Source organism: Leucoraja erinacea, chromosome 1 (assembly GCF_028641065.1).
Source record: "Leucoraja erinacea ecotype New England chromosome 1, Leri_hhj_1, whole genome shotgun sequence".
Taxonomy (NCBI): Eukaryota; Metazoa; Chordata; class Chondrichthyes; order Rajiformes; family Rajidae; genus Leucoraja; species Leucoraja erinaceus.
In genome coordinates this window covers 15,375-38,466 of record NC_073377.1, presented here as the reverse complement: position 1 = coordinate 38,466, position 23,092 = coordinate 15,375, and the positions used below count along the sequence as shown (strand labels likewise).

Sequence of the window (23,092 nt, the reverse complement as noted above, 5' to 3'; positions counted from 1 at the left end):
GAGATGCACATTCATTCTCACAGGAAGTTCAGAGAGGTGACTGATGAGCTGGTTCCTGATGGTAAACCCAACATCATGGATCCTGGGCTCATTAGCAGCTTTTCATTTCCAGAAGAAAGTGAAGCCGCCTTTCTCCTCCTTCAGTTGTTCTTCGTCTGTCTGCCGGGTTTCAGAAAGGGCAGCTATGTCAATCTGGCATCTTCTCAGTTCTCTTACGATGATCGCGGTCCTCCTCTCTGTTCTGTTACTGGTTGCACTATTCCATGCTCCAAAGTTCATATTTATATTTCTGTGTTTCTGATCACGTGGTGATACGTCTGGATACGTGATACGTAACCCAGTCAGTAAATTTCAGGCAGGCTATTTTTAGGGTACCTTTTCTAGCCCTTTCCCCAGCGGAGTGGATCCTAAAGAGGACTGCACAGTCGTGGGTGCAGCTGCCAAAGGGCTCTTCTACCTCGTTCCAAGAGTCCAACGACTGAATCTAGCATCCACCGCATGATGTGCCAGCTCATTGCTAGGGGCTTCCAGATCTCACAATCCTGCCCCAGTCGCCTCTTGCTGATCGCCATAGGACTTAATCCGGAGTGTTCGGGTGGATTCCCTATATGGAGAACACCTGTGGGTGACATTGTTTAACGTGGGGAGACTGGTGCACAGACAGCCACCACACAGTCCTTGACAGATCTGGGTCAGGATCCAGTGGCACGGAGTCCAAGACGACCGGAGACCATTTTCTGCTGCAGCCTTCATCCGCCTTCCCAGCCGTTGTGACGCTCCACTAAAGTCAGCCATTGTCCTCCGCCTGTTTCACCGTTGAGGTCTTGGTTGGATCGCTCTTTGTCAGAGACCACCCCCTCAACCTTACCATGGGTGGCCCTACCAGGAGCATAGCTCCAGGCGGCATCGCTCTCAGGATCTCAGGACCACACAAGCTTATTCACCACGACAAGGTGACAACCCATGGAGAAGTATCCCCACTACAAACAGTCTGAAGGAGACATTATTTCAAATCTCCTTCAAACTGGCCATCCAGTCACACTATCCAGTTCAGCTCTACCATCCATATCATACTCGACAGATAACATTGCTCTCATTGTTAGCCTGGCATAGCTCTTTGCTTTTTGATGTCCACTTTTAAATGGTCACAATTGTATCAAGTGCCTCGAGACTGTCCTCTTACTTCCCAAAACTGCTGCAGTTCTGTAGCTATTTCAGAACTTTCTCTTCCACCCACTGAACAGATCGATAGGGTAGGCAAGAAAACCTTTAGTACATTGGCGTTCATGAGTAGAGAAGTTGTGATGTTATGTTACAGTTGTGCAAGACATTGGTGAGGTTGCATTAGAAGTATCGTGTTCAGTTTTGGTCCCTCTGCTGTAGGAAGGATGTCATTAACCTGGAAAGGGTGCAGAGAAAATTTGCCAGGCCATTGCCAGGATTAGGTTATAGGCAGAGGTTGGGCAGGTTAGGATTTTATCCCTTTGAGCGCATGAGGATGAGGACTGATCTTGTCGAAGTTTATTCAGATTCAGATTCAGATTCAGATTCAATTTTAATTGTCATTGTCAGTGTACAGTACAGAGACAACGAAATCCATTTAGCTTCTCCCTGGAAGAGCGACATAGCAAATGATTTGAATAAATAATAATAAGTGTCCGGAGGGGGGGGGGGGTGGTGATTGGCAGTCACCGAGGTACGTTGTTGAGTAGAGTGACAGCCGCCGGGAAGAAGCTGTTCCTCGACCTGCTGGTTCGGCAACGGAGAGACCTGTAGCGCCTCCCGGATGGTAGGAGGGTAAACAGTCCATGGTTGGGGTGAGAGCAGTCCTTGGCGATGCTGAGCGCCCTCCGCAGACAACGCTTGCTTTGGACAGACTCAATGGAGGGGAGCGAGGAACCGGTGATGCGTTGGGCAATTTTCACCACCCTCTGCAATGCCTTCCGGTCAGAGACAGAGCAGTTGCCATACCATACTGTGATGCAGTTGGTAAGGATGCTCTCGATGGTGCAGCGGTAGAAGTTCACCAGGATCTGAGGAGACAGATGGACCTTCTTCAGCCTCCTCAGGAAGAAGAGACGCTGGTGAGCCTTCTTGATCAGAGTAGAGGTATTGTGGGTCCAAGAGAGGTCATCGGATCGGATTATAAGATCATTATGCTGAATGCGCAGCGTCTTAGAGATATGGGAGTAAACCGGTGGACCCAACTAAAACCCACATGTTTACAGGAAAAACATGCAAACTACAGATGGTCAGCATTGGTCCAAGCTCAAGAGAGCTTTGAACTGCATGTCTAGGAGTTGTGACACCAGATGGACATGATTGGAAATCACATGACTGAATTAATAATGATAAAAATAATAATAAACATTAATAAACTTTATTACGGACTCGAGGTCCAGACAAGGGGCAACATTACATTATAAAAAAATCCATTGCATATTAAAAAACATCATAAAGTACATATAAAATCTTAGTATATCCCTTATAAAAGCATCATAAATTATATTTATTTAAAAAAAACACAATACATGTTAAAAATCCAGATTAATAGAATGATCAATGTCCTACAACAAGACAACGATACCAGTGTCTCCACAGCTGGGATTCGTAGCGTGTAGTGCTAACCCTTATGTTTGACAAGGCCACAATAATTACATTTTTAGAGTCATTTATCCTGCAAATGAATTTATACATTACACAATTAAGCAGGTTGGATTCATTATTTCCATCAGTCTCAAGGTACTCTCATGACATGGGAAGTCAAACCAGGGCAAATCTTGGCAGGACAAATCAAAATAGGACGTACATGGTAAATGGTAGGGAATTGAAGAATGTGGGTGAACAGAGGGATCTGGGAATAACTGTGCACAGTTCCCTGAAAGTGGAATCTCATGTAGATAGGGTGGTAAAGAAAGCTTTTGGTGTACTGGCCTTTATAAATCAGAGCATTGAGTATAGAAGTTGGGATGTAATGTTAAAATTGTACAAGGCATTGGTGAGGCCAATTCTGGAGCATGGTGTACAATTTTGGTCGCCTAATTATAGGAAGGATGTCAACAAAATAGAGAGAGTACTGAGGAGATTTACTAGAATGTTGCCTGGGTTTCAGCAACTAAGTTACAGAGAAAGGTTGAACAAGTTAGGGCTTTATTCTTTGGAGCGCAGAAGGTCAAGGGGGGACTTGATAGAGGTTTTTAAAATGATGAGAGGGATAGACAGAGTTGACGTGGATAAGCTTTTCCCACTGAGAGTAGGGAAGATTCAAACAAGGGGACATGACTTGAGAATTAAGGGACTGAAGTTTAGGGGTAACATGAGGGGGAACTTCTTTACTCAGAGAGTGGTGGCTGTGTGGAATGAGCTTCCAGTGAAGGTGGTGGAGGCAGGTTCGTTTTTATCATTTAAAAATAAATTGGATAGTTATATGGACGGGAAGGGAATGGAGGGTTATGGTCTGAGCGCAGGTATATGGGACTAGGGGAGAATACGTGTTCGGCACGGACTAGAAGGGTCGAGATGGCCTGTTTCCGTGCTGTAATTGTTATATGGTTATATGGTTATAGGGCAGGACCTTCACAGTGAGTGGTTGGGCTCTGCGGAAAGTTGTGGAGAAGAGGCATTGTTCCCTAAAAGTGGCATCACAGGTAGAAAGGGTGGTAAAGAAGGCCTTTGGTACAATGGCTTTTGTTGTTGGGAATTTTGAAAATTATGAGGAAGATGAATAGGTTACAGCCTGTTTGATCCGAGAGCTTACACATACCGGGAAAGTGTGATGGGAAAAATGGCTAACGTAGCATGTTGGGAAGGTAGTATATAATAATAATAATAATAATAATAATAATAATAATAATAATAATAATAATAATAATAATAATAATAATAATATATTTTATTGTCATTGCACGTTAGTGCAACGAGATTTAGTATGCAGCTCCAACCGATGAAAAAGAAAAGTAAAATAAATAAATAAGCTGTGTTTCGTGACCATCCGAGGGAGACAGTTCAGGGGGGATGGGGGCCACTCAGCAGAGCCGGTTCAGAGCCGCTATAGCTCCTGGAATAAAGCTGTTTCTGAGTCTGGAGGTTCAGGTGTAGAAAGCCTTGTAACGTCTGCCGGAGGGAAGTAGTTCGAACAGACCGTTACAGGGGTGTGATGAGTCTTTATGGATGCTGACGGCCTTCCTGAGGTAGAGGTGTGTGGTAGATGCACTCCAAGGCTGGTAGCTCTGTCCCAATGATCCTCTGCGCTCTGTGGACGACGCGCTGAAGAGCTCTCCTCTCCGCCTCCGTGCAGCTGAGATACCACACAGAGATGCCATACGTTAATATGCTCTCTGTGGTGCAGCAGTAGAACGTTGTCAGCAGCTGTTGGGGCAGACCAGTCTTTTTTAATGTCCTCAGGAAGAACAGTCGTTGCTGTGCCTTCTTGACCAGCGCAGCGGTGTTGGTGGACCATGTGAGGTCCTCTGAAATGTGAGTGCCCAGAAACTTAAAGCTGGACACTCTCTCCACACTTTCCCCGTAAATGGAGATTGGGGCATATTCTCCATTATGTGACCTCCTGAAGTAAATAATCAGCTCCTTGGTCTTGGAGGTGTTTAGTGACAAGTTGTTACGTGCGCACCAGTCCTCCAAGTTCTGCACCTCCGCTCTGTATTTTGTTTCATCACCGTTGGTAATCAGCCCAATCACTGTGTGTTGTCTGCAAACTTCACGATGGTGTTGGTGTCGAATGCAGGAACACAGTCGTGAATGAAGAGGGAGTAGAGCATGTGGCCTAGTACACAGCCCTATGGTGTGCCGGTGCTCAGGGTGATAGTGGAGGACAGGTGCGGGCCCAGTCTCACTGCCTGCGGTCGCTCCGTCAGAAAGTTCAGGATCCAATCGCATCTCGGCGAGCTGAGGCCTAGCTGGTGGAGTTTGGTAGTGAGCTTGGTGGGGATGACCGTATTGAATGCAGAGCTATAGTCTATGAAGAGCACCCTCACGTACGTGCCCTGTCTGTCCAGGTGAGTCAGGACAGTGTGATGAGCCAGAGAGATGGCATCCTCTGTTGATCTATTTGCCCTGTATGCAAATTGGTGAGAGTCCAGTGAGGCTGGGATGCTGGATTTGATATGGGAGAGGACCAGCCTTTCGAAGCACTTCATTGGGATTGGAGTTAGGGCAACCGGGCGGTAGTCATCCAGGTTGGTGACTTTGGACTTTTTCGGCACCGGCACTATGGTAGCTGTTTTCAGGCACTTGGGGACCGTTGCCAGAGATAGAGACAGATTGAAGATTCTCGTGAATACCTCCGCCAGCTGTACAGCACAGTCCTTTAGTACCCTTCCCTGGACTCCATCCGGGCCTGCAGCCTTGCGTGGATTGATCCTACGCAGGGCGCACTGTACCTCCTGAGTGCTCAGTGTTAAGGCCTGTCCCTCCGCCATGGCCGGGGTTATTCCACTCCTGGTGGTGTTGCCAGTTTCGAACCGGGCAAAGAAGGTGTTCTGTTCGTTGGCCAGTGTGATATCACCGTGGGGGCAGGCGGGCTTCTCTTGTAGTCAGTGATGTCCCTGACACCCTGCCACATGCTTCTGGTGTCCGCGGTATAGAAGTGGTCTTCCACCCTTTGCCTGTGGATGTCTTTGGCCTTTTTTATGCCTTTGTTCAGGTTCAACCTGGCCGCACTGTAGGCAGAAGTGTCCCTGGATTTAAAGGCATTGTTGCGTGCCCTTAGCAGATCCTGAACCTCCTTGTTCATCCAGCGTTTCCGGTTTGGGAACATCTTTATTTGCTTGTCCACTGTGACAGTCTCCACACAGCAGTTGATGTAGGAGAGCACAGTGGATGTGCACTCCTCCAATCCTACCTCTGTACCACTGGTTGCCTGTTGTGCAAACAGGTCCCAGTCGGTGCGATCAAAGCAGTCCTGGAGTTGTAGGGTGGCATCCTCGGGCCATATTTTGACCAACCTTATTGTAGGTAACACATATAGATGTGTTAATGTATCTAGCCTTCACGGCATAGACAGCTTAGGTAAATAAATATTGTGGGTTGTAAATAGTTAAAGGTAATAAAATGTACACTCTTTCATACCTATTGAAGGGGAAATAGTCTAGTCAAGTCAAGAGAGTTTATTGTCATGTGTCCCAGATAGGACAATGAAATTCGTGCTTTGTTGCTGCTGCACAACATAATATTGTAAGCAAAAATACAGAACAGTTCATTCAACGTACACATAAATAAGCAGATAAAGTGCAATAGGGTGTTACAATTCAGAGTCTGTTTGTTGGCGAGTTTAATAGCCTGATAGCTGTGGGGAAGAGCTGTTCCTGAACCTGGATGTAACAGATTTCAGGCTCCTGTACCTTGTACCCGATGGTAGTGGAGACATGAGTGTGTTGCCAGGATGGTGTGGATCCTTGATGATGTTGGTTGCCTTTTTGAGGCAGCGACTGTGATAGATCCCTTCACTGATAGGGAGGTCAGAGCCGATGATGGATTGGGCAGTGGTTACAACTTTCTGCATCCTTTTCCGCTCCTGGGCGCTCAAGTTGCCGAACCACGCCACGATGCAACCAGTCGGCATGCTCTCTACTGTGCACCTGTAGAAGTTCGAGTGAGTACTTTTTCATAGTGTTTTACCTTGGGTAAGGTAATCAAGAACCAATGGATATAGATTTAAAGTGAAAGGGGAAAGATGTATTAGGAAACTGAGAGGCAACTTTTCTGGTCATCGGTGATTACTTGGAATGAGCTGCCAGAGGAGATAGTTGAGGCAGGTACTATTATAGGGCAGCACGGTGGCACAGCAGCAGAGTTGCTGTCTTACTGCTTCAGAGACCCGGGTTCAATCCCAACTAAGGGCGCTGTCTGTACGGAGTTTGTATGGTCTCCCCATGACCGTGTAGGATTTCTCCAAGATCTTAGGCTTCCTCCCATTCTCCAAAGACTACAGGTTGGTAGGTAGATTGGCTTGGTATAAATGTAAATTGTCACGAGTATGTGTCGGATGATGTCAGTTTACGGGGATCATTTCCACGCCTTTTTCCACGCTTTATCTATAAAACTAAAACTGAAACACCAGTTAAAACATACATGGATAGGTAGAAGAATAATAGAGTGATTAGGGCCAAATGCAGTCCAATGGGTGTGTGGTAGATGGAGAACATTGGTCAGCATGGATGGGTTGGGCCAAAGGGCCTCTATCCATGCTGTATGACTATGACTATGGCTGTCTGACCCGCTGAGTTACTCCAGCATTTTGTATCTACCTATGACAATGACTCTATTAGTTTAACGGCATCATTTACAGCATGGGTATTCTGAGCTGAAGGGCATCTCCCTATGTTGTGCATTTCTATGCTAATCCTTTCCACCTTCCCGTCAATATATCCCTAGACTACAAATTACCTGCATCCAAATATGTTTGGAAATCTCAATTTACAGTTTAGTTTATTGTCATGTGTACCGAGGTACAGTGAAAAGCTTTTGTTGCGTGCTAACCAGTCAGCGGTTACAGTGTACAGATCCATGTTTCGTGCAAGTTAAAGCCAGCAAAGTCCGATCAAGAATAATCCGAGGGTCACCAATGAGATTTAAACCTGCTCTCTGGTAATGGTAGGATGGTACAGTTGCCTGATAACAGCTGTGAAGAAACTATCCCTAAATCTGGAGCAGTGCATTTTCACACTTCTATACCTTTTGTCCGACAGGAGAGGGGAGGAGGGAGTGACCAGAAACTGGTTTCAGTTTTCCTTTCAGTCTCAAGGACATTTCATGAGGTGCAGAATTCAGACAAACATTGTGAAGAGGTGGAAGCCAACATCACCTCAACCTTGCCGTTCTACATTCCATACATTTGCCTGTATTGAAAGAATTTAATTTCCAGCTACACCTTTATCCCAGCAAATCAATCAATTAAATCATCTCTGACATTTTCAAATTGCCAATACTTTCTTCCTATCCAGGGCTGAACAGTGGCACAGTGGTAGAGTTGCTGCCTCACTGTGCCAGAGACCACCTGTCCTGACGGCGGGTGCTGTCTGTACGGAGTTAGTACATTCTCCCTGTGACCTGCGTGGGTTTTCTCCGGGAGAAAACGCCATACAATACAATACAATACAACGGTTTATTTATACAGACAGCAACCCTGGTTGGGATCGAACCCGGGTCTCTGGCACTGTGAGCGCTGTAAAGCAGCAGCTCTACCGCTGCTCTACAGCTGCTCTGTGAAGGTAAAGACAGTACAATAGCCAGGTTTAAATTGGACACTGACACACCCCTTACAGCTTGAGTGAGATCTGCAGGTAATGAGATTTTGAGGAAACTGAAAATGATCTGATTGTACGTCACGGCATTTTCAAGAATATGAAACTGTGCTGCTTGGTCTTGTATGGAGCGACTGGGCTTGCATCCACTGGAATTTAGAAGGATGAGAGGATATCTTATAGAAACATATACAATTAGACAATAGGTGCAGGAGCAGGCCATTTGACCCTTCGAGCCAGCACCGCCATTCAATGTGATCATGGCAGATCATCCCCAATGAGTACCCCGTTCCTGCCTTCTCCCCATATCCCCTGATTCTGCTATTTTTAAGAGCCCTATCTAGCTTTCTCTTGAAAACATCCAGAGAACCTGCCTCCACCGCCCTCTGAGGCGGAGAATTCCACTGACTCAACACTCTCTGTGAGAAAAATCCCTTATTAAGGGATTGGACATGCGAGATGCATAAAACATGTTCCCGGTCTTTTATGCATCACGGGGGGAGTCCAGAAACAGGCGCCACAGTTTAAGAATAAGGGGTCGGCCATTTAGGATTGAGATAAGTAGAAACTTTTTCACCCAATTGGGAATTCGTGTAATTCTCTGCCACAGAAGGCAGTGGAGGCCAATTCACTGGATGTATTCATAAGAGATTTTGATAGAGCTCCTAGAGCAAACGGAAACAAGGGATATGGGGAGGAGGCAGGAACACATTGAATGGTGGTACTGGCTCGAAGACCTGAGTTCGATCCTGACTACAGCTTGTAACAATAGGATTGTTTATTTAAGTACTGTTGTACGGGGGACTGTTTTACTGTTGTACGGGGGACTGTTTTAGAGGTGACACTGGGCTCGTGGCCCAGTTGCAGATAAGGATACAGAGGCAGAGAGATGAACTGCACAAAGACAATAAAGTTCAAGTAAGCAAAACTGCTTTAATCGTCCATTATGTATCGTCCAGATAGAGACAGAACATAATGAAACACAGCTGCTGACCGTACAGCGTTTGTACATTCTCTCCGTGACCCACGTGCGTTTCCCCAAGATCTTCGGTTTCCTTTCACACTCCAAAGACATACAGGTATGTAGGTAAATTGACTTGGTACAAGTGTAAATTGTCCTTAGTATGTGTAGGATAGTGTTAATGCGCTAGGATCACTGGACGGCGAGGACACGGTGGGTGGAATTGTCTGTTTCCGCGCTGTATCTCTAAAAATAAAAATAAACTAAATAAAATAAAGACGTTTAGTGCAAATTAAATCCAGTAAAATCCGATCAAAGGTAGTTCGAGGGTCCCGATGAGGTAGATAGTAAGTCAGGACTGCTCTCTGGTCACGGTAGGATAATTCAGTTGCCTAATAACAGCATTTTTTAAATTCCAAAATAGACTTTATTCAACTAATAAATATATACAATACAGGAACCGCACAAAAATAAATCATCCGACATTCTCGGAGGCTATACAAATATTCAATACTGTTTACACAAATTTCACCAATTTTATCCCTTGCCATTTATGTGGTCCATTGGTGTGGAATCCCTTACGATATCGTCTCCACCACACCCTGCCCCCACCCCCATATCCAGCAGTTGAAGGACCCTAGACTGTGGTCCACCCCCACAGAGCCTTGGCGTTGGCTGCACCGAGCTTCAGTGCGTCCCTCAGCACGTACTCCTGCAGTCTGCAGCGGGCCAGTCGGCAACATTCCCCAACGGACATCTCGCTCCGCTGGTTGGTCACCAAAGCTCAGGTAGATCAAAGAGCATCTTTCACCGAGTTGATGACCTTCATATGAGTAGCACTCGATGCCAGTCTCTGAATGTGTCCCAACAGCTGGGAATAAACTGTGTCTGAATCTTGCAACAAATGAAGCCCAATGAATGCTGGACCGCTTATCAAATCCAGATCTCCAGTAAGATGTAAACAGTAGTTAACATTTGAATGTTTGATCGTACACTTTCTATTTTCCTATCTTCAGTGTAGACCAACATATGTAGTTCCTTCCTACACATTCCTTTTTCATATGATCTTGCACATAAACATCTCACTTTATCCTTATTTGGACAAAACACAAATTGCTGGAGTAACTCAGCAGGTCAGACAGCTTCTGTGAAAGGAATTTTTTGATAGGCCAGCAGCAAGGGGGAGGAACAGTAGTGGCAATATAAAAAGTGATCTCCAGGAAGTAAAGTAACATTTCATTTCTAGAGTGGCAAACAGAAATTGGAGGAGGTGCAGAGGTGTCGTCTGTTTACAAGACGGTTTCCGGGTAAGAATAAGATTTAGTTTAGATTATTATCACATGTACCAAAGTCGAGTAAAAAGCTTTTGTTGCATGCTAACCAGCCAGTGGAAAAACAATACATGATTACATGGTAGTCGAGGTCAGTTCATTGGCTATATTTAAGAGGGAGTTAGATGTGGCCCTTGTGGCTAAAGGGATCGGGGGTATGGAGAGAAGGCAGGTACAGGATACTGAGTTGGATGATCAGCCATGATCATATTGAATAGCGGTGCATGCTCGAAGGGCCGAATGACCTACTCCTGCACCTATTTTCTATGTTTCTATTACAATTGAACCATTCATGGTGTACAGATACAGTACATAATAAAGGAATAAGGGGATAAGGGGTGGCATGGTGGTGCAGTGGTAGGGTTGCTGCCTTACAGCGCTTGCAGTGCCGGAGATCCGGGTTCGATCCTGACTATGGGTGCTGCCTGTACGGAGTTTGTACATTCTCCCCGCGAACTGCGTGGGTTTTCTCTGAGATTTCGGTTTCCTTCCACACTCCAAAGACATACAGGTACAGTAAGTAGGTAAATTGCCTTGGAACAAGTGTAAATTGCCCCTAGTATGTGTAGGATAGTGTTAATGTGCGGGGATCACTGATTGACGCAGACCTGGTGGGCCGATTGCCTGTTTCCGCGCTGTATCTCGAAGACGAAAACTAAACACAAAAAAAAACGTTTTGTCCAGGGTATATGCAATAAAATCCAATCAAAGATAGTCCAAGGGTCCCGATGAGTTAGATAGTAAGTCAGGATTGCTCTCTGGTTCCATAATAACAGTGGGGAAGAAACTGTCCCTGAATCTTGCTCATATTGATGGAGAGATTGTTGTCTTGACACAATGCTAGTAACCCTCTGAAGGTAGCAAGGGGGGCAGGTTATTATTAAAGTCAATACTGCTGGGGAACAAGTCTACTAAACATAGTGTCAAAGAGTAGAAGTGAGCTCAAGGTTGAAACTGTTTGGGTACTTGGTGCATCCTCATTAACCTATATAGTAGTTGGTGAGAGTGTTGGGGACATGCCAAACTTCCTAAGCCTTCTCATGAAGTAAGAAGTGATCTCCAGGTAGTAAAGTAACATTTCATTTCTAGAGTGGCAAACAGAAATTGGAGGAGGTGCAGAGGTGTCGTCTGTTTACAAGACGGTTTCCAGGTAAGAATAAGATTTAGACAATCAAGTATTGTCTTTCCACTCGCTGGTTAGCATGCAACAAAAGCTTTTTACTGTACCTTGGTACATGTGACATTAATCTAGATTACAAACGAACAATACATAGTGTACAAATACAGTACATGATAAGGGAATAAGGGGTTAAAGCAGTGCTGCAGATCCGGGTTCGATCCTGACTACGGGTGCTGTCTGTACGGAGTTAGTATGTTCTCCTTGTGACTTGCATGTGTTTTCTCCGAGATCTTCGGTTTCCCCCCACACTCCAAAGATGTGCAGGTGCAGTAAGTAGGTAAATTGCCCTGGTACGTGTAAATTGCCCCTAGAATGTGTAGGATAGTGTTAATGTGTGGGGATCACTGGTTGACGTGGACACGGTGGGCAGAATTGCCTGTTTTCGCGCTGTATCTCTAAAACGAAAACTAAACACAAAATAAAACGTGCCGGGTATATCCATTAAAATCTGATCAAATATAGTCCAAGGGTCCCGATGAGTTAGATAGTAAGTTAGGACTGCTCTCTGGTTCCATGATAACAGTTGGGAAGAAACTGTCCCTGAATCTTGCTCATATTGACGGAGAGATTGGTGTATTGACACAATGCGGGTAAACCCTCTGCAGGTAGCAATGGGGGCAGGTTATTATTAAAGTCCGTCAACTGCTGGGGAACAAGTCTACTAAACATAGTGACAAAGAGCAGATGTGAGCTCAAGGTTGCAACTGTTTGGGTACTTGGTGCATCCTCATCAACCTATATAGTAGTTGGTGAGAGTGTTGGGGACATGCCAAACTTCCTAAGCCTTCTCAGGAAGTAGAAGCATTGGTGTGATGTCTTGGTCATTGGTTCAATATTATTATTATTATTATTATTATGCATTATACTTGTGGGCGCCGTTCAAGAACTCACAAGGACGCCTTACAAAATTTAGTAAGTAGATTACCAAACATATAAGCGGAATGAAACAAAACAAAAAAAATAGTAAGGACATCAACAATACACAATTCAAAGAGAGAGCAGCGGCAGCTATTCACGTCAGCGTTCATGCTCCCTTCCGGCAGCCATCTTGGAAACGGAACAATCAAAACACATTTTAACATTGAACATCCACCACAGTGACTCCTACACACTCCTCACTGTGGTGGAAACAAAATAAAGTTCAAGTCCTTCCCCTAGCTCTTCCTCGATCGTGGGCCTCGAGTCCCCATTGACGGAACGATCTTGACTCCCGTAGTCGGCGTTTGGGCCCTCCGCGTTGAGGCGCTCCACTCCCGCTTCGGGGGGAATATGGGTGATCCAGGAGAAGTCATTGGTGGTAATGACTCCAAGCAGTTTGAACCATCTCTACTTAGGTGTCATCAATGCAAACTGAGGTCTGTGCACCACTTCACTTCCTGAAGTCGATCACTATCTCTGTCTTGCTGACATTGAGAGAATGGTTGACACAAAATGCTGGAGTAATTCAGCGGGACAGGCAGCATCTCTGGAGAGAAGGAATGGGCGACTTTCTGGGTCAAGACCTTCCCTCAACCTGATGAAAGAGGTTGTTGTCTCGACACCAGGACATGAGATTTTCAATCTCCTTCCTGTACTCCGTCTCATGCTGTCTTATGGCAATGCTGGCTCGAAGGGCCGATAGGCTTACTCCTGCACCTATTTTCTATGTTTCTATCTATGTTTTCTTCCTGTACTCTGTCTCATAATTATGGGTGTGAATAGATCAATGTTTGGTGTGGACTCACTGTGCCCAAGCTCCTGTTTCCTGTTTCTACAGCTCTGCATCTATCTCATATCATTCCTTTCCACTCACTAAACTGCTACTTAAAACAACTGCTATTTCAAAGTTATCTGGCATATGCATGATCTACATAGACATTTGTAAACTCCTAATACCTGACTAATTTCTTTGGCAACTTGCATTGCTTGATAGCTGTAAATGTGAAGTAAGTTGAAGTATATCGTAAATGTAATTTGGAATGTGTTTAACATTTATTTTGCCTCAGACTGGAATTGACGTTCATCAAACCAATTGCATCAAAATTGCAGTCCTGTGTTATTACTTGAAAACAAAATGGGATTGGATGCAGAAACAGGTAGGTCTTTGAATGAACATTCACAATTGCCACCCCGAATCCTGTTTCAAATAAAATTCCTCCATTTCCAGCAGTCGATGAACTGAATGTTCAACCACTTGGTAACTCTTCTTTGGTCTATGTGAGATTTATTGACGACCATCTTCATCATAATCTTCATCAGACTGAAGAAGGGTCTCGACCCGCAATGTCACCCATTCCTTCTATCCAGAGATGCTGCCTACCTGTTGTTACCCTAGCATCTTGTGTCTATCTTCAGTGTAAATCTGAATCTGCAGTTCCTTCCGACACATAATCTTCATGTTGCATATCTCAGACCACTGGTTCATTTCTTTTATCAACTATACTTTATAACATAGGTGTAGTGGAAAAGAATTGTGAGCAGTTTTGGGCCCCATATATTTTAATTTAGGGCCTGAGCTATGGGAAGAGGTAGTGCAGGCTGGGTCTCTATATCTTGGAGAGCAGGTGGATGAGGAGTGATTTGTAGATGTGTATAAAATCAGGAGTGGAATAGATCAGGTAAATACACAGTTTCTTGCGCAGAGGAGGAGCTATATTTAAGAGGGAGTTAGATGTGGCCCTTGTGTCTAAGGGGATCAGAGGGTATGGAGAGAAGGCAGGTACGGGATACTGAGTTGGATGATCAGCCATGATCATATTGAATGGCGGTGCAGGCTCGAAGGGCCGAATGGCCTACTCCTGCACCTAATTTCTGTTTCTATGTTTCTATGAATTGAGAATCAGAGAACATAGGTTTAATGAGAAGGAGGAAAGATTTAATAGGGATCTGAGAGGTTACTTTTTACGGAACAAGCTGCCAGAGGAGATAGTTGAGGCTGGGACTATCATAATATTTAAGAAGCAATTAGACAGGTAGATGGATAAGACAGGTTGGGAAGGATGTGGGCTAAATGCAGGCAGGACATATTGGTTGTTGTGGGCAATTTGGGCAGAAGGGCCTGTATGACTCTATGACTATAATTACATGTGACAAACTGCAAAAGGATTATTCTTTAAAAATATTAAGGATATGATATACATGCATTTAGACAGACAAGGGCTGATTAGGTATAGTCAGCATGGTTTTGTACGTGGGAGGTCATGTCTTACAAATCCAATTGCATTTTATGAAGATGTGACCAAAAAGGTTTATGTGGGTAGAGCTGTATATGTTGTATACATGGACTTCAGCAAAGCATTCTACAAGGTCCCAAACAGCAGCTGCTCTGGAAGGTTAGCTCGCACAGGATCCAAGGAATGGACTAAAAATCAGCATCATGGAAGGAAGCAGAGGGTGATAGTTGAAGGTTGCTTCTCGGACCGGATGCCTGTGACTAGTGGTGTGCTTCAGGGTTCAGTGGTGGTCCCATTACTGTTTGTCATCTATATCAATGATTTGGATGAGAAGGGATGAGAATCCTTCCTCAGTTTCACCAAGACCCTGTACAACTGCAGTAGAACCTCCCTGCTCCTATACTCAAATCCTTTTGCTATGAATGCTAACATACCATTTGCTTTCCTCACTGCCTGCTACATCTGCATGCCTACTTTCAATGACTGGTGTACCATGACACCCAGGTCTCGTTGCATCTCCCCTTTTCCTAATCGGCCACCATTTAGATAATAGTCTGCTTTCCTGTTTTTGCCACCAAAGTGGATAACATCACATTTATCCACATTATACTGCATCTGCCAAACATTTGCCCACTCACCCAGCCTATCCAAGTCACCTTACAGCCTCCTAGCATCCTCCTCACAGCTAACACTGCCCCCCAGCTTAGTGTCATCTACAAACTTGGAGATGTTGCATTCAATTCCCTCGTCCAAATCATTAATATATATTGTAAAAAGTTGGGGTCCCAGCATTGAGCCTTGCGGTATCCCACTAGTCACTGCCTGCCATTCTGAAAAGGGCCCGTTTACTCCTGCACTTTGCTTCCTGTTTGCCAGCCAGTTCTCTATCCACATCAATACTGAACCCCTAATACCATGTGCTTTAAGTTTGTATACTAATCTCTTATGTGGGACCTTGTCGAAAGCCTTCTGACTCTAGCAGTTTCCCCACTACCGATGTTAGACTAACTGGTCTGTAGTTCCCCATTTTCTCTCTCCCTCCCTTTTTAAAAAGTGGGGTTACATTAGCTACCCTCCAATCCTCAGGAACTACTCCAGAATCTAAAAAGTTTTGAAAAATTATCACTAATGCACCCACTATTACTGGAGCTACTTCCTTAAGTACTCTGGGAAGCAGCCTATCTGGGCCCTGGTGATTTATCGGCCTTTAATCCATTCAATTTACCTAACACCACTTCCCGGCTAACCTGGATTTCACTCAGTTCCTCCATCTCCTTTGACCTGCGGTCCCCTGCTATTTCCGGCAGATTATTTATGTTTTTCTTAGTGAAGACGGAACCAAAGTAGTTATTCAATTTGTCCGCCATGTCCTTGTTCTACATGATCAATTCACCTGTTTCTGACTGCAAGGGACCTACATTTGTTTTAACTAATCTATTTCTCTTCGCTTATCTATAAAAACGTTTGCAGTTAGTTTCTATGTTCCCTGCCAGTTTTCTTTCATAATCTATTTTCCCTTTCCTAATTAATGCCTTTGCCTTCCTCTGCTGGTCTCTGAATTTCTCCCAGACCTCTGGTAGGCTGCTTTTTCTGGCTAATTTGTACGCTTCTTCTTTTGCTTTGATACTATCTCTGATTTTCCTTGTTATCCACGGATGCACTACCTTCCCTGATTTATTCTTTTGTCAAACTGGGATGACCAATTGTTGTAGTTCATCCATGCAGTCTTTAAATGCCTTCCATTGCATATCCACCGTCAACCCTTTAAGAATTAATTGCCAGCCAATCTTGACCAATTCACGTCTCATACTCTCAAAGTTACATTTCTTTAAGTACAGAACCATTGTTTCTGAATTTACAATGTCACTCTCCATCCTAATGAAGAACTCAACCATATTATGGTCACTCTTGCCCAAGGGGGCACGCACTACAAGACTGCTAACTAACCCTTTCTCATTACTCAATACCCAGTCTAGAATAGCCTGCTCTCTCGTTGGTTCCTCTACATGTTGGTTTAGAAAACTATCCCGCATACATTCCAAGAAATCCTCTTCCTCAGCACCCCTGCCAATTTGATTCACCCAATCTATATGTAGATTGAAGTCACCCATTATAACTGTTTTACCTTTGTTGCACGCATTTCTAATTTCCTGTTTGATTGCATCCCCAACTTCACTACTACTGTTAGGTGGCCTGCACACACACCCACTGGCGTTTTCTGCCCCTTAGTGTTTCGCAGCTCTACCCATATCGATTCCACATCCTCCACACTAATGTCCTTCCTTTCCATTGCGTTAATCCCCTCTCTAACCAGCAACGCCTGTCTGCCTGCCACTTTTACTGTTCACCTTGCCTGCCACTTTTACTGTTCACCAAAATATTGCTTCCACCCCCATTTTACACCCCTCTTTCTCTCTGCTCACACATTTAAGAACCCCACCACCTCTTATTCTCTGTTTATTATTGTTTTCTTCTTCCCTTCCCCTACATGTTGGGTCTGAGTGCTTCCCTTCTCTGCCTCCTGGCTCACACAGTCTACTAGCTTTCTCTATTTGAGTCCCTCCCCCCAACCGTTCTAGTTTAAAGTCTCCGCAGTATCCTTTGCAAATCTCCCCGCCAGGATATTTTTCCCCCTCGGGTTCAAGAAACAATTTGGGTTTAAGAAACAATTAGACACGTACATGGACAGAAGAGGTTTAGAGGAATATGGACCAAATGCAGTCAGGTGGGACTAGAATAGCTGGAACATGTTGGCCGGTGTGGGCAAGTTGGGTTGGTCATGGGGATAAAGCCGTAACATGGTATTGATTGTGGATGATCAGACATGATCATATTGAATGGCGTTTCTGGCTCGAAGGGCCAAATGGCTGAATGACCAACTCCTGCACCTATTTTCCATGTTTCTTTGTCATTTCCACACTGCATCACTCTACGACTATCAAAAACTCTAATCACCAATGTTCACCTATGATCTGCCACACTTTGTCCTGCCTCTCCTCTCTTCTAGCTTTCTTCCCCCTTTCTCAACACTCCAGCATCTGCAATTTCTTGTGTTTACCTTCTGATCTGATCTGAACCACCTCAGGGTAATGTAGAAGGCAATTTGTACACTGACATTCATCGGTCAGATGCAATTAAAAAAAAACAAGTGCTGGAGTAACTCTGTAGGTCACTGGAGAACATGGATCGGTGATGTTTCAGGTTGGGATCCTTCTTCAGACTGATCGTTTGGGGGGTGGTGAGAAAGTTGGGAGGCAGGACAATGTGTGTCAGGTAAAAGGTGGTTGGGGTAAGATTGGAGCGGGTGAGGGGAGTGGAGATGTCAAGACAATTTATGTTGCATTGCCAGTTGCACTAAGCCTTGCACTGGGTGTCCAAGAGGAGGAGGGATGGTAGAGATGAGAGAAGGGCTCATCACTGGGAAGTAAGGAATCCTTCCTACAGAATGAGGTGAGGAGGTGAGGAGGTGGAGGTGATGCAAGAAGAACTCTACATTATGCCCAGCTCTCATTAAAGTGTACGAGGGCTACAAAATCAGGCATTTATTTGCTTCTATTTGAGTTCCAATTGTGTTATGCCAGTATGTGACTGGACGAGATTAAACATTAAATAGATATTATCTTTGCATTATTCTAGAAAGAATATGGAAAGAATTTCAAGTGGAGGGTCCCCGGTGGATGATGCAATCAACAGAATACATTGTGGAACTGCGCTCAATTGCTGATGCAATTGCCGATTATCATACAGATGCCGCTATCGCAAATAACGCAGGCATTGCCACACAAGTCATGGGGGTAATCACATGCATCGTAGGAATAGTTGCTGCTCCTTTCACATCCGGAACCTCGCTAATACTCACCGGGGTGGGTATTTGGATGGCCAGGGCCGGTCAGATCACTAACGACTTATCCAATTCTGCTAATATTGCAAACCAAAAAAAAAAACAGGAAAAAGTGAATGAAATTATAGAACAATACCTAAAAATGACCAAACACCTGACAGGTATATTAACTCAGCTCAACCAATCCTTGATTGAAATTGAAAAGAAGGGGAAATCAGCTGCAGACTTTATTAGTACTGCCTTGGTTCTGGTGAACAGGTCTCAGGATGCATTGAGAACAATCAGTACTGTGTCAGTATTTCATGCAGAGCTCAAGTTAGCATGGGAGGTCTTTCTCAAAATTAAAGACGTAAAAGAACTTGAAAGAAAGATAACTGAAATGTCAAATATGATCCGACAGATAGCTACAAGCATGGAGGAGGAAAGGGGCAATTTTGATAAAGCACTTTCAGATAACAAGGGATGCGATGAGTTGAAGGAAATTGATCTTGAAGGAAGTTAGTTAATGATCATACAGAAATCAAATTAATTATTCGTATTCTTTAAACCGCTGTCCCACGGTGAGAGTTTACACAAGAACTCTCCCGAGTTTAAAAAAAATCAAACTCGTGGTATTCTACGAACTCCTACCACCTTCCACGAGTATGTTCATGAACTCCTACGAGCTCCTACAAGTGTGTCGACGTATTCAATTGATTTCTCATTCTACGGTCTCCTACGTTCCTCTCCCGAGGTCCTCTTGAACCAACTACGTGTAGCCACAAGTGGAAAATTGATCACATGATAAAAAATGATGGAATGCAGCTTTTTTTTTCCCTATAAAAAGCCTCCCAAGTTTTTTTTTAATCATTCGGAAGCACGAGTACAAGAAGGCAACTGGTGATCAGGAGGGCATCTGAGAAATGTGGTGTGATCTGTTTTCCCCTACTTGCCCTGTCTGCTGTCTAATTTATGGGAAATGATCAGTATATCAATGCAAATCTTTGTTTAAATCATTCAACTGATTAAATGATAGGATTATTCTTCCACGTACAGTGACATAATTTTCCAGTAATTAATATTCTATAAATAGATTCCTAACGCCAGCGAGCTGGAGGAGCCCTTCACAAGCATCTGACTAACTGCACAAACCGCTATTACACGTAGTTCTTTCAAAAACCTGGGAGAAGATTTAACTGACTAAATACACCATAAGTACATGTGAAAGAGGAGAAATCAATAGTTAAAATTCAGCTCCACGCCACCCATTCATTGAAAAGATATGATGAAAGAGATGTATCTTTTCTGCTTTGAGTGAACTGGCTCATGCACAACATTCCCTGCAAATCTTGCATGCATCGAGTGACACGTTAAATGCAAATTTGCTGCACATGACAATCATTGAACTCACCTTTTGCTCAAGTCTCTGCCAAGAAAGGGGAAACCACCTCATGTTTTCACTCCGTTCTCTCGCTTGCCAAAATATCTTTCCCTTTTTCTTCAAACAAAGTAAAGTAATCGGGGATTTCCGGTGCTCACAAATACTAACTAGGACAAGGCAAAACAAATTAAGGAAGGATTCTCCCCCTTTGCTTTTTTGTTTAATACATACTAGTCAGTTTCCAAGGAAGACAAAGGAGAGAAAATGTTTTTTCATGGGAATGATAGGAGAACCAGATAATTTTTCTTCCGAACCGTGACAGCCAGGATAAAATAGCCATCTGTCTCTTTCTCTCTCTCTCTCTCTCTCTCTCTCTCTCTCTCTCTCTCTCTCTCTCTCTCTCTCTCTCTCTCTCTCTCTCTCTCTCTCTCTCTCTCTCTCTCTCTCTCTCTCTCTCTCTCTCTCTCTCTCTCTCTCTCTCTCTCTCTCTCTCTCTCTCTCTCTCTCTCTCTCTCTCTCTCTCTCTCTCTCTCTCTCTCTCTCTCTCTCTCTCTCTCTCTCTCTCTCTCTCTCTCTCTCTCTCTCTCTCTCTCTCTCCTCTCTCTCTCTCTCTTTCTCTCTTCTCTTTCACTCTCTTTCCCTCTCACTCTCTTTTCTCTCTCTATTTTCTTTCACTATCTCTCTTTCTCTTTCTGAACTAGCTGAAAAGCGACCCTAAGTGGACCTGTTTCCTTTCCTCCAGTATTTAAACACCTCACAAGGTCCCTAGTTAACTGCTTCCTTCAGCACACCCAAAAAGCTAACAAGTGCTGTTCGAGGAGGCTGTATATGTTGCTCTAATGGACCTCATTAATTTCTACTTACAGATGTTCTCTTAACATAATAGATCTGGTGAGTTGAGAGGACTGCAACTTTATTCCCAAGCCCCCAATTACAGTTGGGTAATTAGATCCCGAACCTCCTATTTTTCACATTCATCCTTGTAAAATATCAAAGTATCTCTTTCTCACAAAGCCCACCCCCTCCCTTTTTTTCAGGACTCCACTCGTTCACAGAATTGATGGATAGATCTGCTAACCTTTGTAGTGATGCCAGTTTTAAGAGTACATTCAATCCACTGACAGGGCTCCATCTTTTATTCTCCTTTCTAACTTTTTTATTATTATTATTCTGCTACCATAACAAAAGGAAAGGGACGAGGGGGGGAGGAAGAGAAGAGAAGAAAAACAAACTTTCTGGTGAGAGGGAAGGATGATAAGCTTTGGCAGGGAAAGTTTTAATTCCTCAGTTGGTATAACCATATACCAATTACAGCACTTCTCGGCCCTTCAAGTCCATGCCGAACACTTATTTTCACCTAGTCCCATCTACCTGCACTCAGACCATAACCCTCAATTCCTTTCCCGTCCATATACCTATCCAATTTATTTTTAAATGATAAAATCGAACCTGCCTGCCTCCACCACTTCCACTGGAAGTTCATTCCACACAGCGACCACTCTCTGAGTAAAGAAGTTCCCCCTCATGTTACCCCTAAACTTCAGTCCCTTAATTCTCAAGTCATGTCCTCTTGTTTGAATCTTCCCTACTCTCAATGGGAAAAGCTTATCCACGTCAACTCTGTCTATCCCTCTCATAATTTTAAAGACCTCTATCAAGTCCCCCCTTAACCTTCTGCGCTCCAAAGAATAAAGAATATAACAATATAACAATTACAGCACGGAAACAGGCCATCTCGACCCTGGTAATTTTTAGGAGCAATGAAGGAGAGAGGTGCTGATCTGAAACAGTGAGGAAGACAAATAACAGTGAACACCTGGGACAGATAATGCCAACCAGGCCGGCTGTTATCATGCAAATAATTACGGAAGAGGTCATGTGCTGATGTTGACTAACTTTTTCACTCACCTTTTCTTCTCTGTCCAGCTGCCGAGCTGCGAGCACCCATGATTAACTACGAGTCTACTATGGTCTGCCCGCGAAGTAACTACCAGTAAAATGTTACAATTTTTTTCATCACGAGTGTTTTTTTACTCGTGAACACTTTTTACAGGGATGAAAAAACGTCACGAGTTACCGGATGTCCCAAGTACCTACCGTTAGCATTACGATCCGCTACGAGACATCCACAAACTCCTACGGACCCACTACGGACGTTCTCCAAGTTCGAATCAGAGGAAAACTCAGAGAACTCATGAATTACCTCATACAGTGGGACAGGGGCTTTGCAAACTATCCTTCATTATACTTTGCAGCTTCAGTTTTTGTTTCTAATGCTGAAATACATATATTCTCAGCATCCTTTCCAGCTTTCCAAACCTCCCTCCACTAAGATGTTATGCAAAATGTTCCTCTTTAAACCTAAAGTTTGTTGTCTCCCTCAAACTGACCCCAAAGTATTAGCATCAAGAAAGCAAACTGCTCCTCACAAAACCTGCCCCAGCAGCACGGTGGCGCAGCAGTAGAGTTGCTGCCTTACAGTGCCAGAGACCTGACTATGGGTGCTGTCTGTATGGAGTTTGTACCTTCCTGCTTTGTACCCCATTCCTGCTTTCTTCCTGAAATGTATGCAACGTTTGTACACATCATCAATATGAGCCCTTTGAAGCCCATTAAATGACAAGCAGATCTCATCGGTGTCGGACGTCTCTTTATTGTGTTCGTCACAACCGAGTTTTACACAAGACATTCCACTTCCCATATCCATTGATTCTGTTAGCCCTATGAGCTACAGTATATCTCACGGGAGACCTCCATCCATTCTTGATTTTGGGGGCATTGATGCATCTGTAAGTGTGCGTGGGGTAACTACAGCCTGTCCCATGGACGGAGAAAGAAACATAGAAACATAGAAAATAGGTGCAGGAGTAGGCCTTTCGGCCCTTCGAGCCTGCACCACCATCAATATTATCATGGCTGATCATCCAACTCAGTATCCTGTACCTGCCTTCTCTCCATACCACTGATCCCATTACCCACAAGGGCCACATCTGACTCCCTCTTAAATAT

At 44.2% G+C, this 23,092-nt stretch overlaps 1 protein-coding gene across 12 annotated transcripts; it reads left to right on the top strand.

Annotated features, from left to right (window-relative positions):
- Positions 1 to 8,996: 8,996 nt before the first annotated feature.
- On the top strand, positions 8,997 to 22,711 carry LOC129700845 (apolipoprotein L3-like). Of its 12 annotated transcripts, none has more exons than XR_008724165.1 (5): positions 8,997 to 9,176; positions 10,466 to 10,526; positions 11,640 to 11,700; positions 13,716 to 13,805; positions 18,519 to 18,889. XR_008724165.1 is itself a non-coding variant. In XM_055642036.1 (4 exons), exons 1-4 carry the CDS (start codon positions 9,148 to 9,150, stop codon positions 18,561 to 18,563), a joined length of 225 nt encoding a protein of 74 aa, XP_055498011.1. In that variant the 5' UTR covers positions 9,001 to 9,147; the 3' UTR covers positions 18,564 to 18,889. The 12 variants fall into 12 exon arrangements, 6 of the variants coding, with proteins under 6 accessions (XP_055498011.1, XP_055497773.1, XP_055497610.1 ...); XR_008724157.1 differs by having other exon boundaries at positions 8,999 to 9,337; XR_008724168.1 differs by lacking the exon at positions 11,640 to 11,700 and adding an exon at positions 22,137 to 22,711 and having other exon boundaries at positions 9,006 to 9,337; positions 18,519 to 18,676.
- Positions 22,712 to 23,092: the final 381 nt, after the last annotated feature.

What these genes read in the sequence shown, in the direction of transcription:
- LOC129700845 (XM_055641873.1), top strand. Translation starts at nt 13,784, where the DNA reads ATGGGATTGGATGCAGAAACAG. An exon ending in GGGATTGGATGCAGAAACAG is followed by an intron (nt 13,806 to 18,518) that starts GTAGGTCTTTGA and finishes GCATTATTCTAG; the next exon opens with AAAGAATATGGAAAGAATTT.